The 14,162-nt window shown below is 45.8% G+C and overlaps 1 protein-coding gene across 2 annotated transcripts in view; it reads right to left on the bottom strand.

Moving 5' to 3' along the window:
* The window catches only part of LOC144723479 (fermitin family homolog 2-like), a 60,909-nt gene that overhangs the window by 19,758 nt on the left and 26,989 nt on the right, over positions 1 to 14,162 (bottom strand). For both annotated transcript variants that reach the window (XM_078602270.1, XM_078602271.1), the window contains 5 exons: positions 9,591 to 9,816; positions 6,707 to 6,809; positions 3,833 to 3,940; positions 2,045 to 2,176; positions 1 to 50 (listed from right to left, as the gene is read on the bottom strand). In XM_078602270.1, the coding sequence (XP_078458396.1) occupies positions 1 to 50; positions 2,045 to 2,176; positions 3,833 to 3,940; positions 6,707 to 6,809; positions 9,591 to 9,816 (619 nt within the window). The remainder of the gene's footprint in view (positions 51 to 2,044; positions 2,177 to 3,832; positions 3,941 to 6,706; positions 6,810 to 9,590; positions 9,817 to 14,162) is intronic.

The following is a 14,162-nucleotide window of genomic DNA, read 5'->3' as shown; positions in this document are numbered from 1 at the left end:
CGGAACATCTTAAGATAGTCGGAGAGCTCCGGGATTTTCATGATATCCCGCTGAAATTGGGAAGAGAAAAAAAGAAAAAAATACACGTTAATAAAAACCCCGCAAAATAAATCAATGGGCATTTTGCCTCGGCAAATTTCAATAAAGCACACTCATGAAAGGGCAACTGCAGCTGGCACTGGGCCGCACTCTGAAAACATTGGCTTCAGAATGGTTTCCATGAACAGTGTGCGCATGAGCATTGGCTCGGAGGAGTTGTGTTTATTTTTCTATGATCACAAACAAGCAAGAAAGGGAAAATCGGTCAATCACCAGCAATGTTTGACAAGCCAAGAAAGCAATTTTGAATTTCATTAAAATTTGGCGCATTCGCAAGTACAAAAGAGAAACTGCACGAGCTCGACAAACTCACGTCGGAGATAAAAAATGCACCCAGATCATGTCGAAGTTAATCAAGAAAACGTTGCTCCCAGCCTGGTGGTTCCAGCGGAAGAGTGAAAGGCTCGTAATTGGAAGGTTGCCAGTTAAAATCCTGGTGGTTGGGAGTTGACTCAGCCCATCATCCCTCTGGGGGCCGATAAAATAAATACCATTTTGTGAAAAAATGAACAGTGGTTATCATATGGGTGTGGCCTCACCCCCATCATCGGAATGTGGAATCCCACCACAGGCTCGAGTCTGTAAACAGGCGATGAGCACCAGCTCGATGCTCATTTGAGCAGCAAATCACTTTGCCTTTGTGGACTTTCAATGAAGAATGGACAGTGTATAAAACCTGCATTGACTCATCAATTATAATGTATTATTAGGCTTATGATATATGCATCGAATCGTGTGTGCAAGAATAGTTGGCGTTTCATCTTGTGCAAGCTGTACGTAAATTAGTTCACGTAACCAACCACCAGGGGTTTGCACCTCCGGTTCGCAAGGCTGGCTACGTACGGTGAAAAAGAAGTTCAACTTGCATACATACATTCAACACCGTTGTAAAACGTAATTAACCATGGGATAAAATCACCATCCTGAATCGCGACAATCCATCGGATCACAAGAGGGGGCGAATCGATACAGGCAATTATGTAATAGTACCCCCCCCACCCCGCCTGCACGGAGGCATCGTGCAGAAAATCACGTGCAGGGAGGGTACTTCAGATTATGAAAGGGGGCTCTCATGTTTGTAAGGAGTGAAACAGGGCTGCAACAGAAATCCGAACACCACACGCGCTCGTGTTCTGTTACCCAGCGCCGCGTTTGCATTGTGCAACCGTACTTGGATGCAATGCAGTCGCAAGACTTCTCAAAGGCAGCCCAAGATCAAAGTAGGCTGCCCGCCCACCCCACAGTAAATGTACCGCACGTGCAAATGATGTCAGGGCAGCACAGAGATTGGGAAGGGGTGGCAAAAGGTGGCAATTTGTTCGAGGCCTCACAACAAAGGGGGCCCTCCATAACAGGTTGTGGAAGGTGGAATAACGCCCCCCACCCCCCATTATAGCATTCTGCCAAGCCTCAGGGGACCAACGGAGAGCCCTTGCGTGCTGTGTTGAGAGGTCAACTGCATCAGCATCGCAGCTGAGGTGCAAAATAAATACGAGGGCATACGTCGTCGATGACAGCGGGATCTCAACATGCCCGCTATTCGGAGCCTCGTCTCAGCAGACAAACTTGCAGGCCACGTGATGCAAGGCTGGTTCAGTTACAGTGGCCAGGTAAGGCCCACTTAGCAACGAAGCTCTTTTTCAGAAGCAAGCCTGGCCACAAATGATCGCTCACAGAAGTGGCTCATCATGTGGAAATGTAAAGCAGCCAACCCCTCTAAAAGCACGTCGATTCTAAATGTGGAGGGAAAAACCGACGGACCCGGAGAAAAATCCGCACGACCACGGGTAGAAAACATGCACACTCCAAATATAGCAGCAGGCGTCAGGGTCCGTATCGAACCCACGACGTCCTGTATACCAGGCAAGGGAGATAACATCTCCTAGCCACCGTGTGAGTGCGTGTGTGTGTGTGTGTTTGAGATCGCACGGTCAAGACGTCTCACCAGGCCCGAGGAGCTACGGCCGCCTTCCAGGGCGATCTCCAGGTCCGACAGCGCCGCGTCCACCTCGTCCACCTCCTGTTCGCTGTGGTTCGCGTGCCCCTCCGTCATCAGAGACAGCTTGTTGATGTGATACTGTAGCAAGAAATTATAATAATGATAAAAAAAAACTTCCCCCCGGAGATGCTTTAAAAGAAGCAGCGCTTCAACTTATTGTTTTATTGAAATAACCATAGCTTTCTTGTGTTGTGATCTCAGACTGTCTTATCTCATTTATTTCCTTAACGGTTTTCCATAGTTCAGCGAATTCTACGTCACGGTTGGCGATTCTAATCATTTTCCCACATCTCTCCTTCACGTCAACATTCTTTGCGTAGACTCCGATAACGTGTTCTGCATAAACTCAAAAGGCACTGCTTGAATACAAATATTAGGGCAAACAAACATGGCTATTAAACACCAATATCAACATTACGCTCATGAACAAATCTCCAGAACTGTACCCGATCTCATCAACTAAGCAGGTCTGAGCCCGAATATCGCTGGGATTGGCGGCCACCATGCACCGGCAGGTTGCCATCGACTGCGGGACTATTTCACCGATGGGAACCAGAGAGCAGCGCAGCAACATCTATTGTTGTACCGTACATCTACGCTTCGCGTCTATGCTCCCCACCTTCAGCAACCCACACTGAGCAGCATGGTCAAGAATGGGCAAATATACTTCCACAACCAGCACGGTTTTGGGGAAATCCTCATCCAGCAGTGGATTGACAAAAGGGGCAGTGCACGTATCCACCATCAATAATGTGCTCTATCACGGAGCGACGCGCCCTAAGAGTGCGGATTCCCCCTATTGGCAGCTGTCCCTGGCGCTGCACAAGTTGACTCGCAACACCTGGGTGAACGATGGGCATTATACCCTGCGAGTAGGTGCTGATGATTGGCATGTGAGTAACTGTGGGTCAGTTTTCAATTCGTTTGCAAATGTGAACCGATATTGGCATTGTACATTTTGTTGTTGTTATTGGGGATGAAACCCACCAAGAACAGGGGGAGAGCATCCAATCGAACCCAGGCCTCTCTTGCTGTGAGGCACAAGTGTCACCACTACGCCATCCTTGCCATCCCAAAGATAACGTTATCATTATCCCTCCTGCCCCGATTACGACAAGGTTTTTTCGCGAAGTCTACACGGGTAAATTTTTAATGTAATTACGCGTGTTATCATTCAAGGATGAGCGATAAGATTATAAACTTAAATTTACAAGCCTTGCCTTGTAGCCATCTTCCAAGCACGGCGACACACGTATCATTGTTTCTCTTTCCCTGTTAAGAGGGACACTGCAGCTGCAGCCAAGTCTCATAAAGGGACGCCGCAGTGGTGAGATGTTAACTACCCCGTTGGGTATACAGGAGATCGTGGGTTCGATCCTGACGCCTGTATGTTTGGAGTTTGCATGTCTCTCTACCTGTGGTTATGTGGATTTTTCTCCAGGTACTCCGGTTTTTACATCCACATTTAGAATCGCCATGCGTTTAGAGGATTTGACTGCTATAAATTTACACGTGATAAGTCAATTCGTTTCGGAAGCGACCCGAGACCTTTCGTGGCCAGGTCGCTTCTTAAAAAAAAGGAACTGTATAAGCTCAGCAGGCCTTACCTGGTAAAATAAAACAAAAACTGTTCAGTCTGTTGTTCGTCGACAACGTGTTATCAAGTGTAACGCAAACGCTTAGCGAACACAAACGTCGCGGCGTCGTCATTCAAGCCCGTGAGAAGCCCCACACCTGCAGCGCGGCGAACATCATCATCTCCTCCTCGGTGCACTCGATGTCTTCCAGGAGGATGGCCCACTTGGCCTGCTCATACAGCTGGTTTATTCTGATGGCGTCGTACTGAGAACAGGCGGGGGTGGGGTGGGGAGACACAGGAACTGAGTTACGTGTCCCAAAACGTAACCGCTAGCTTCGAGGTCGCTAAACGTACGCTGGGTTTCAAATCATGTCCCATTAAACACAATTACTGGGACGTGAAATCAGGATTAAACGCATGCGGGGTAAATTTCGATTTAAAGCTTTCGTGACTGCAGGGATTCATATTCTTGGTTCTTTCGGTAAAGTCACGTAGAAGGGAAATAATAAAATAATAAAAATAAAACATTTTATTATTTGCCTTCTACGTGACTTTACTGAAAGAACCAAGAAAACAAGTGGGGTAAGTAAGCCTAAATATTTGTAATCGCTCACTGCTATGAGTCCAGTCGGTCACGAATGCGTTGACGATCACATGTCATGAGCTCGTTGGAATGACACCATGTTCAGTCTGTTAATGGCCTATGAAGACGATAAGAGCACAGTACATTGAGGCTCTTTGTATTTATGCTATTCATAATCTGTGCATCAACGTGCCGAATCCGTAGAGTATTGCTCATAATCAACATTTGCTATCTGGCACTTTGGCATATAGGAGTTCTAGTTCCTGCAGGGCATCCAAGAAGAGATATTAGTAATTGCGAATAATTTGTCCAATTTTGTCATAATAATCAACTGGGCTGCTATTACAAAACAGCAGAAATAGCTTTCCTTACTCAAATAATAAATGTTCCGTTTTTATTTCAACGGGTTGAGCGTCTTCCACTGTTTTCCAAAAGGGAATTGTTTCTCGTCAGTGGCCACTGCTGTCATCGGATGCTGTGAGTCACGACTCGTTCTCAGAGCAGCCCGCCAATGATCACCACCCCCCCAACTGCAAGGAATGAGCTCGACGCGGTGCACTTTGACGTTAAATACTTTCACCGCATCCTTAATTTATTTAATTGACAACATTGCAAAGGACGTAAATGTTTACCCTTGCTTGTGAGTAAAATACGTTTTTGGACAAAACGTATACATTTTGTATCCGTCCTGAAACAGTGGCCTGCAAACCAAATGAATGGACATCAAATTAAGTTATATCTTACAATGTAATGACCAGACCAAGGTAATGAGACTGTGCACTGCGCTAACCGGGGGCATGGAGGGGCACGCCTGTAATCCAGGACTGCGGAGGCAAGGGTTGCTGGACTGGGAGATGGCCAGGAGATGGCAGTAGGGCAAGCGAATTTGCAAGTTCATCTGTGCGGATTCATGAGTATTTTTACCCACTCGTGTGCGTGCGTTTTCCCAGAGTGCCCAAGTGTCCATCACCCCCCCCCCCCCCCCCATACGTGAAACGCTCCTCACAAAGGAACTGGTCGAACATCTGCAATGCATGGCTCTCTTGCAAAGAGTCCTGAGACTCACGAAGGCCTTTGGCTGGTTCAATAAATTAGATCGAAGTCAGCAAGTCGGACCGTTTAGCAAGCCACGTCTGCACTTGACTGCTGCATGCAACGCACACTACGCCAATCGGCATTGGTCAATGCAAGAACTTCCATAGGGCCGCGTTGGTACAAGAGTAGGTTCTCCACAAGAGGCTTTTTGGGTTCGATCGCGTGAATATAAATGTGTCGTTAAAAACTCGCCACCGACCTGACACAACCACATAAGTAAGTTTTGTCAAGTAAACCAAACGTGGCAAGTAGTTCCTAGTTCAGCTCACCAGTGTGTCGGAGAGTTAAACCCACAACATTTACAATTCGAGTACTGTGACGTTTTGCCGCCAATCACAACCAGCCTCATCAGGACGCAGCCAGAATTGTGTATAAATGTCTCCTGTTTTCGATCTTAAATAGGTTCTGTGCTGTGTTGAACACGCTGCCAAAGAGTAGCAAGCTCATGCCGTTTCTTCCAGGGAATGCAGCGCTGGCTTCCGCTGCAAGGCGATTCATGGACGCAAAAAAAAAACTCCAGCAACGCCCTGCTTAAGAATAGGACACTGTGCCCATGTCACGGCCAAATTAACCACCAAGTCATGTTGCCCAAAATAAAACAAGGCCTCTTTTGTCAACATGCGGTGCCCGGCCTCCATGCTGCTTCCACTGCGTGAATATGTATACAGCAACAATAATGTTGAACTTACAAAGATCTGGTGTAAATGTTTCGGAATTTTTTCTACATCGGATATTATTTCTCGGCAACAAACAATGTCCAAGAAATATGCAATTCTATAAATATATGTGCACACAGATTGGTGATATTGGGAGTCCATAATGGTTATGCTAATAGTTCAAGATATAATATGCAGACAGCAGTTAGTACTCGGCTGATAAAACTATACACAAACACACTGAACATTGTGAAGATTTTACGGTGCAGCAGATTGTTAGCGAGCACCTATTAAAGGCCGGTACGGAAAACACACACACACACGTGAGAGTGCGTGTGACACGTGAGAGTACATGTGTTGCGGCTAGCACCACGTTCGGCCGTCTTTGTCTCCCCATTGCGGGACATTTACACGCCACACTGAGTCTACTCATTCACATCCGGGTCAACGTTGCGGGAAACACAGCATCCATTTTCAAACAACGACACGTGGCACCGGCGTTATCCGTGGCCAGCAATACAACCCATGTCGCTGGGCTCAGAGGGCAGCGCACATAACCACTGCACCATGCGCTACTGAAGCAATTATGCAGCAAATGTAATTACCGGACAGTACATAAAACACGATGAAACTGCGTTCCGTGTATTTCCGCCTTAGTACAGAGGCGCGGAGAGTTAAATTTGAATGCAATTCACCTTTGGGTTCAGGTCAAAGAAGCTGTAGTACTTAAACCGGAGCATCAAGATGTCATTGTCCTTGACGCCCTGCTCCATGAGAGACCTCGACGAGTCCAGCCAACTGCACGCCCAACACACAAGGGTCAGGGGAAACGACGGCGGCGGATGTAACAGTAACTCCCCCTGACCTCTGTGGAGGTCGCCGGGGCTTCTAAACGGGGAGGGGATTTGTTGATAAAAGACGTACAGTGCTTCACAAACACTCGCTGTGAGCAACCAAGGTACATTAAATTATCGGCGTGTGTACAAGTGCGGTTTGTATATACCAAGATGGCCCGTAACTGTATTTTGTTTAAATCGGTTTAAAAATAGTTTCAATATTTACGTTTACATAGTTTTCCCTTTTTTACGTAAACTATTTACTGCATGGAATTCCAAATACTTTATTGTTGCGGTGCACTTGCATTCTTTTTTTACAAGGTACCCATCGATAAAGAGACTTATCTCAATTAAATATCGTCGGGTTATAAATAAATTCTATATCTGAATAAAATACGAATTCTACTAGTTAGAGCAGCAACAAACAGTTGAAACTCACAAACAAAATTGGCTTTCAGGTGTTGTTACTTGAGAAGCCATGCAGTTGTAAACCACGAGATTGACACGACATTTAATTCCAAATTTTCCATCCGGATTTCTGCCGTAAACCGTATTTAGCTTTTTTGTGAAATCGAGTCATGGGTGAAATGCGAGGTGTACTTCAAAAGAAAACGACAATAGGTGTGTTCAGTTATCCAATCTCCCTGGGAAAAAAGCTCTGAAGTGTGAAATGGCGAGAAAAAACACACACACGGCATTCCGCTCTCCTCCGTTATCAGATTATGTCACTGGAAGTATCGGGCCCCAAAGCACGGCTGCTGCACCACATTAAAGCCACGCTAAGCGCGTAGAATTCAGAGCAACCGAAAAACATTGTAATTAACATAGTGGTACGTCAAACATTTATTATGACCAAGTACAAAGAAGCTGGACAACACCGCGGCAAACAAAAATGACCCGCGAATCAAGCTCGCAGTAGGACAGAATACCGCAAAGGACAGAAACAATAATGGCACGTCTACCGTTAATAAGCGCGTCATGGCGTGTCTGAAAAAACAAACGATGTGACTAACTGCGACCCACGATGTTGAGTCTTCGTAATCGCACCTGCCCACCTCGCCCATTGTTCGACTCCCCCACACACGCGCCCCTATCAATTCTACTCCGGTGAATATGGCTACGGTGATTATGACTATGGTGAACACGATGACGATGACGTGCCTCCCCCTCGTCATAGCCCTGCCACCTCACTCCCCCCCATGAATCACCGGCTCCTTCTCCTCCCAGCACCCCACTCCCTGCAGCCGAACCTTCCTCCATCGGAGAGCGCTACACAGTCGGATGGCAAATCTATTACAAATGATAATGTGGAACTTCTTTCGCAACCGTATGAAACCAACTGTGCTAATCTGTCGGTCTCTATGGGTCTGGGTGTATGTGGGTCTCTGTGTAGGTATGTATGTAGAACTTCTTTTGCGCCGTGCGTAGCAAACTGTGCCAATTGAAAGGTGCGGGGGAAGGACAACAAACTGAACACAAAAAGCATTTCGAAAGAAATGCGTTTTCAATCCAGGTTATTTAAAAGTGCGTTGCTCCAGTGACTTGTGAATATCACCACTGTGCAGCACATGCACAGTCGTTTTTAAAAATTCCGTTATTTCGTAAAACTAATTGGCGTGCGTGATTTCATTAACTTGAACAATGCCTCCTGGTTGGATTCTTAATGAGGAGGCCTGGAAAAGCTAAATGTGGTAATTGGTCATCGATTGCCTGTGGCCAAATTTGCTCTGTAGAGAGAGCCCAGGCTCATCGCATTTCAGAAGCTAAACGGGGCTGAGCTGGGTTTGGACTTGGCCGTGAGGCCGCATGGAACTGCGCAGTGGCCAGGAGATGACAGCACGGAAACGGATTCTTGAATCTCTCTGTGCGGCACTTTGAGTGTTACCCTCAATGCGCTTCCTTCTGCAAGTCCGAACACTCATCAATGGGAATGTCCAAGAGGTCCCAATATGGGAAACCATCCTGAAAATGAGTCTTAAAAAACTTAGTGAGGCTTTATTCTGTAAATAAAAAGGCATTATTATAATTATGTTTTGGACATCGTACTCCATTCAACGATAGGGAAATACAACTGTGCTGTGTAATGAGTGTACTTGCCTCTGAAGCAAACTAGAGGCCAAATGTCTTTATGAATGAGAACGCTACACAAAGGTTATTTTGGAGTGGAGAATCCGAGACGTCATCACCCCCACTCACTTCCTCTCTCCCATTTCTCTGCCTCCTACACGCACGCTCTATCAACCTCCTTCCTTCATCCCTGCTTCACATCTGTCTTCCCCCGTCGCTGCTGCTGCCACCCACTCCACCACATGCCGTCATCTCTCAGCCACTTCCCACCGCAAAGACCAATTAAAACCCACAGAAGAAACAGCTGCAACAGCAGCAGGAAGAGCGGTAACAGTCGACAGCAGTAGTAGTAGTAACAGCAACAGCGATAATAGCAGAAGCAGAAATTACAGCAATAGAAACGGCAACAATAGTAGCCACAACAGCAGAAGGATCATCACCATCATAACCAGCAGCATCGTCATCAATCGGCAGAAAAATCATTTTCCTCCGCATCATTAGCAACGGTACCATTTGCAGCAGAAGCATCATCAGCTGCAGCAGCAGCATCATCATCAGCAGCGGCAGTTCCATCAGCATCATCAGCAGCAGTTCCATCAGCATCATCAGCAGCAACGGAATCAATTGTCAGCATCATCATAAGCGGGGCATCGTTTGCAGGAGCGCTGGGCCTCACCCGCCGTTGATGCGCGCCTTGTCAAGCAGCGTCTGTGGCCGGTACATGCGCGCCAGCACCTCGGGCGACGTGTTGGGCAGCGCGGCGGCAAGCGCGCTGGGGTTGCCCTCGGCGAGCGGGGAGTCGCCGAACCACGCCGTGGTGGGCGACAGGGGGCTGCCGTCGCGAGCGTCGTACGTGGGCGTCATGGTCTTGCTGTACCAGCCGGGGCTGGAGAAGGGCCCGCCTGCAGGTGGCGGGGGACGGAGAGGGCGAGGGTTTTAAATCGCGTGGGCCGCCAGCCCTTCCCCGTCGTTTGAACGGGAGGGCGCATTCGGCGTTTGGGGCGATTGGCTCCTCTGCCACTGTCGGTGAGATTTGGCGAATAGTCGCAGTTTGGGGCAGACATTTGATTCGATCATTTATCGGCTTTGTTTCTCTTTTTCTGTCAGTTGCACTTTTGCTGACACCCATGAGCTTAAATGTCACATTGCAGTGTCACCTGCATATACTGCACGCACAAATGTATGCATGTACCTTGACCGTGCGAGATCAATAATAAGCAGAAAATGGATTCATTGCTGCATGCCTGATAGCTAAGTAGGCGAAACAGTTGACCCTTTTCGATTTAAAGCTTTCGTGACTACAGGGATTCATCTTCTTGGTTCTTTCGGTAAAGTCACGTAGAAGGGAAATAATAAAATAATAAAAATAAAACATTATAAAATAATTATGTTATTATTTCCCTTCTACGTGACTTTACCAAAAGAACCAAGAAGAAGTTGACCCTTTACTTATAGGGAAAGCTGGGTTTAATGGAGTACAAATATCAATAATGAGGTGGCCAAGCAGCTGGAGTGCCTCTGCATAGCCCTGTCAGACGCCATGAGCCGTTACTGCTCAGATACTGGGGCTTGGTTCCGATTAGCCGGCCGTGGACACACGAGGCCATCAAGTGCAGCGAGATCCTGTGTCTCAGCCACATAGTAAAAACGGCAACGTGACACCTAACGGCAATCAAAACAGTTGTTCCAATAGATTTGTCCTCCGAATGCGATACGAGGCTTTTGCTGGCCGGGGTTACGTGACCGGGCACTGAGCGCGCAACGATGATGAAACTGGGATGTAAGTAATAACAGAAGGCAAAAAAAAAATGTAATTTATAAAATAAACATCGTAGAGTTGGGACATATCGCAATGCAGCTCTAGTTGCAAATCACTACAGAGCGGCTTCAGATTCATATTGCAGCAGCTTAGTTTTGTCGCTGTGTGGCAGGAGACTTGAAGGTGCCGAAACACCGCTCGGAAACAACGCACATTTTTGAAACTGGCAAAATCATCCATTCCAAGGAGCAGAAAACATCATGCGAACTCCGGTCATCCTCGCAGCGGCTTTTGGCGAACCATCGAATAAAGACGGTCACTGCATCGTGCACTTTCAGATGCGCTTCTGCGGCCGTCTCGAACGCTCTTCCTTCCGATGTTAGGAAGCCTCTGCATCTATGCACTTTTAAATCATCTAGTTTTAAAACTCATTTATTTAGAAGTGCCTTTTGTGTTTAGTTTGTTGTCCTTCCCCCGCACCTCTGATTAGCACGGTTGGCTATGTACAGTGCGAAAGAAGTTCAACGTACATACATACACAGTAGAAAGCACCTCTAGTGCAACCACTGGAGAGCCGTCAGTCATGAGCAAGGCCCCTTCATTGGCAGCACAGGCTGTATTGATGACACAATTAGTGAATCGTGATAAAATCAAACGACTGGAGGTGAAATTTGACGGGTATTTTTTTTTTCAGCGGCAGAGGTGATGAGTGCACGTCAATCTCAAGGGTTTAACATCGAGTTAATTCATTAGTCACGCATGCACACTTCGATTTCAAACTGCTGCATCAAGCGGCACAAACCATAAAAAAAAGCATAACCATTGAAATTCTGGGGTTCACTTCCTTGAGTGTGGATACATTTTTAGGAGAGAAAAAAAGGATGACGGCAATATTAAGTGGCACATTACGGTGCAAAGTGCATGTTTGTGCATTTCTACGCGGCTTAGTCCCTACATGACATCTGTGAAAAAGAATTTCATAGTTCATCAGATTTCTCCAGGAAAAATTAAAATGTGGAATGAAATACAGATTCTAATGTGCTACAACATTTCGATGTAAAGCTTCTTTCGTGACTGCAGGGATTCATCTTCTTGGTTCTTTCGGTAAAGTCACGTAGAAGGGAAATAATAAAATAATAAAAATAAAACATAATAAAATAATTCTCACAACGTTTCGGCCACAACGCAAGCAGCCGTCCTCAGAACAGGTCTGTCGATAAGACAGAGTCTGAAGAACAGGTCTGTCGATAGACAGACCTGTTCTTCACCTGAGGACGGCTGCTTGCGATGTGGCCGAAACGTCGTGAGAATTATTTGATTATGTTTTATTTGTATTATTTATTATTTCCATTCTACGTGACTTTACCGAAAGAACCAAGAAGGTGCTATAACATTTCATTATAATAATCAACAGCTGGATGAAGGCCTCCCCAAGCTGTTGCAATCGCTACCTGATCCTGCCATGTCAGAACTCATTGGGCTCACGTGCTGCTCGAGTTAATCGCCATCGTTCATTTTCCATGGCGGCTGTCCTCTCGGGCACGTTCCAGCACTGGTTTCAACCTCGCGCTAGAGATTTGTTCTGCCCAAGCACACTTACTTTCATCAACAGCAACAGGTCTTCAATGTGTGCTTGTACTGCGATCTATGAGATTATCTTTCGATCGCTCAGTAAAAATTCCCAGCATGCATCTTTGCTTACTTTCGAGATTTCTGTTCAATGTCCCTGTTTCTGGTTGTGATGTCATCACAGACAATATGCAAATATAGAAAATGTTATTCTTTGGTCATATTGTAATTTTGCTTTTCATAATTAGATTACATTTAGCTAACACACTCAGCCTTGCTCTTACTTGCCTATTTATTTCATTACATTGATCGCGATCCACCTTCAATAATTGACATACACACTACAACAATTGTGTGCCACCCCAACGATTACATCAGTCCATTTTCCTTTAATTCTCTTTGCTCACATTTATCCTTCGCTCAGCTTTGCAGGATTATTTTTTTAGGTTTTGCAATCATTTCCCTTTAGTTAGCTACCATCGGTTGTTATGATGGCTATGACGTTGACACATTTTAGATGGTTTTGTGTTTTTCCCATCCATCTTTATGCCCACTCCGCTTCTGATTTGTATGTTGTAATTTTATTCACGCAATCTCAGTGTAGCTGTTCAATGCGTTTGCATTTTTAAAAACATTTCTACGTATTTTTATTAAGGCCTTGGTTTGTGAGTGCTTGAATGACTGCACCAGTTTGTACTTACTCAATTTGATTCTGTGTGTTTTGGAAATGCTAAGCATGATGATAATTAATATTTGCCTTCCATATAATCCGATGGATTGTTGTCCTCTAAATTGATCATTATGCATCTCACTGTGATATACATTAACACCGTATATATGTGCTATTACTTGTATATCCGTCTTATATTATTTCAAACATTTCGTGTAAACTATGATATTTAACGTGGGAATAACGGTGGCACATTTGTTAACGCATTCCGCTCCGAACCTGGTGGCCTGAGCTCGATTCCTGGCCACGGATTACATCTAGAGAGGTCCTGGGCATCCTCCACTTCACAAACCTTCACCGAAAAGCATGGCGAAGCATGCAGAATCAACCCCCAATACCTATGCAGAGTTAGAGAGGTCATCATCCAGCAGTGGATTGGCAAACAGCTGTGCATTATTTGATAATTTCAATCGTCCTGTTATGCTTAGCCGCATACCAATCCAGGACACCTATGTGAGAATTCAAACAGGTTTTGCTTTCGCAAGGATAAATATCAGCACAATGCATAACATTCATAACTCACCTCAACTACTTTAGGCCAACAATAAACCATGCAGAGCAATAACCCTCAAGTGAGAAAGTCCTTCAGATGCTATCGCAGTGTTAAAGAGTCTATCCGAGTGTGCACGCTATTTTCTTTGCGATCTTGCGGAATGTTCGGGGTCACTTAGGGCGATCTGTAGATGCGCGTGCGTGCACGGGAATAACTGCTTAGTAAAAAAAAACCGCACAAAATACGCACGCAAACACAAAGAACAATAAACGAGGAAGAAAGCAAACAAGTAGCAGGAATGCACGGAGAGAGAAAGGGTTGAGACAAAGCACATGATGCAGGAAAATAACACACGAGAAACTTACCTCGCACTGGACCGATATAAAGAACATCTTTCTTGCTGTCTAAGAGAGGCAGAGATTATGGAAAGGAAGGAAAATTGAGAGAGGGAGGAAAAAAAAGATTTAAATGGGAATGCAAGTAAGGTGATGGTGTCGTGCCTTTGACGCACTGTAACCGCGAGTTTGTGTTACACTCGGCGCGCAGTGAGAAGCTCAACGTGTTAACTGGAGGTGCACCAATGAATCGATTGCTATCGACAGTTAAGCCGAGTACGAATGCGTAAGCATCGGTTATTTTTTCGATAACGCGCATGGCATGTTGTTTGTGTAGAGTTCACTAAAAGTGACGGCGACAT

This window comes from Lampetra planeri, chromosome 18 (genome assembly GCF_965212315.1).
Source record: "Lampetra planeri chromosome 18, kcLamPlan1.2.h2, whole genome shotgun sequence".
NCBI classification, from domain to species: Eukaryota; Metazoa; Chordata; class Hyperoartia; order Petromyzontiformes; family Petromyzontidae; genus Lampetra; species Lampetra planeri.
The sequence above is the reverse complement of the archived record's forward strand: the minus strand, read 5'-3'. Positions and strand labels throughout refer to the sequence as shown.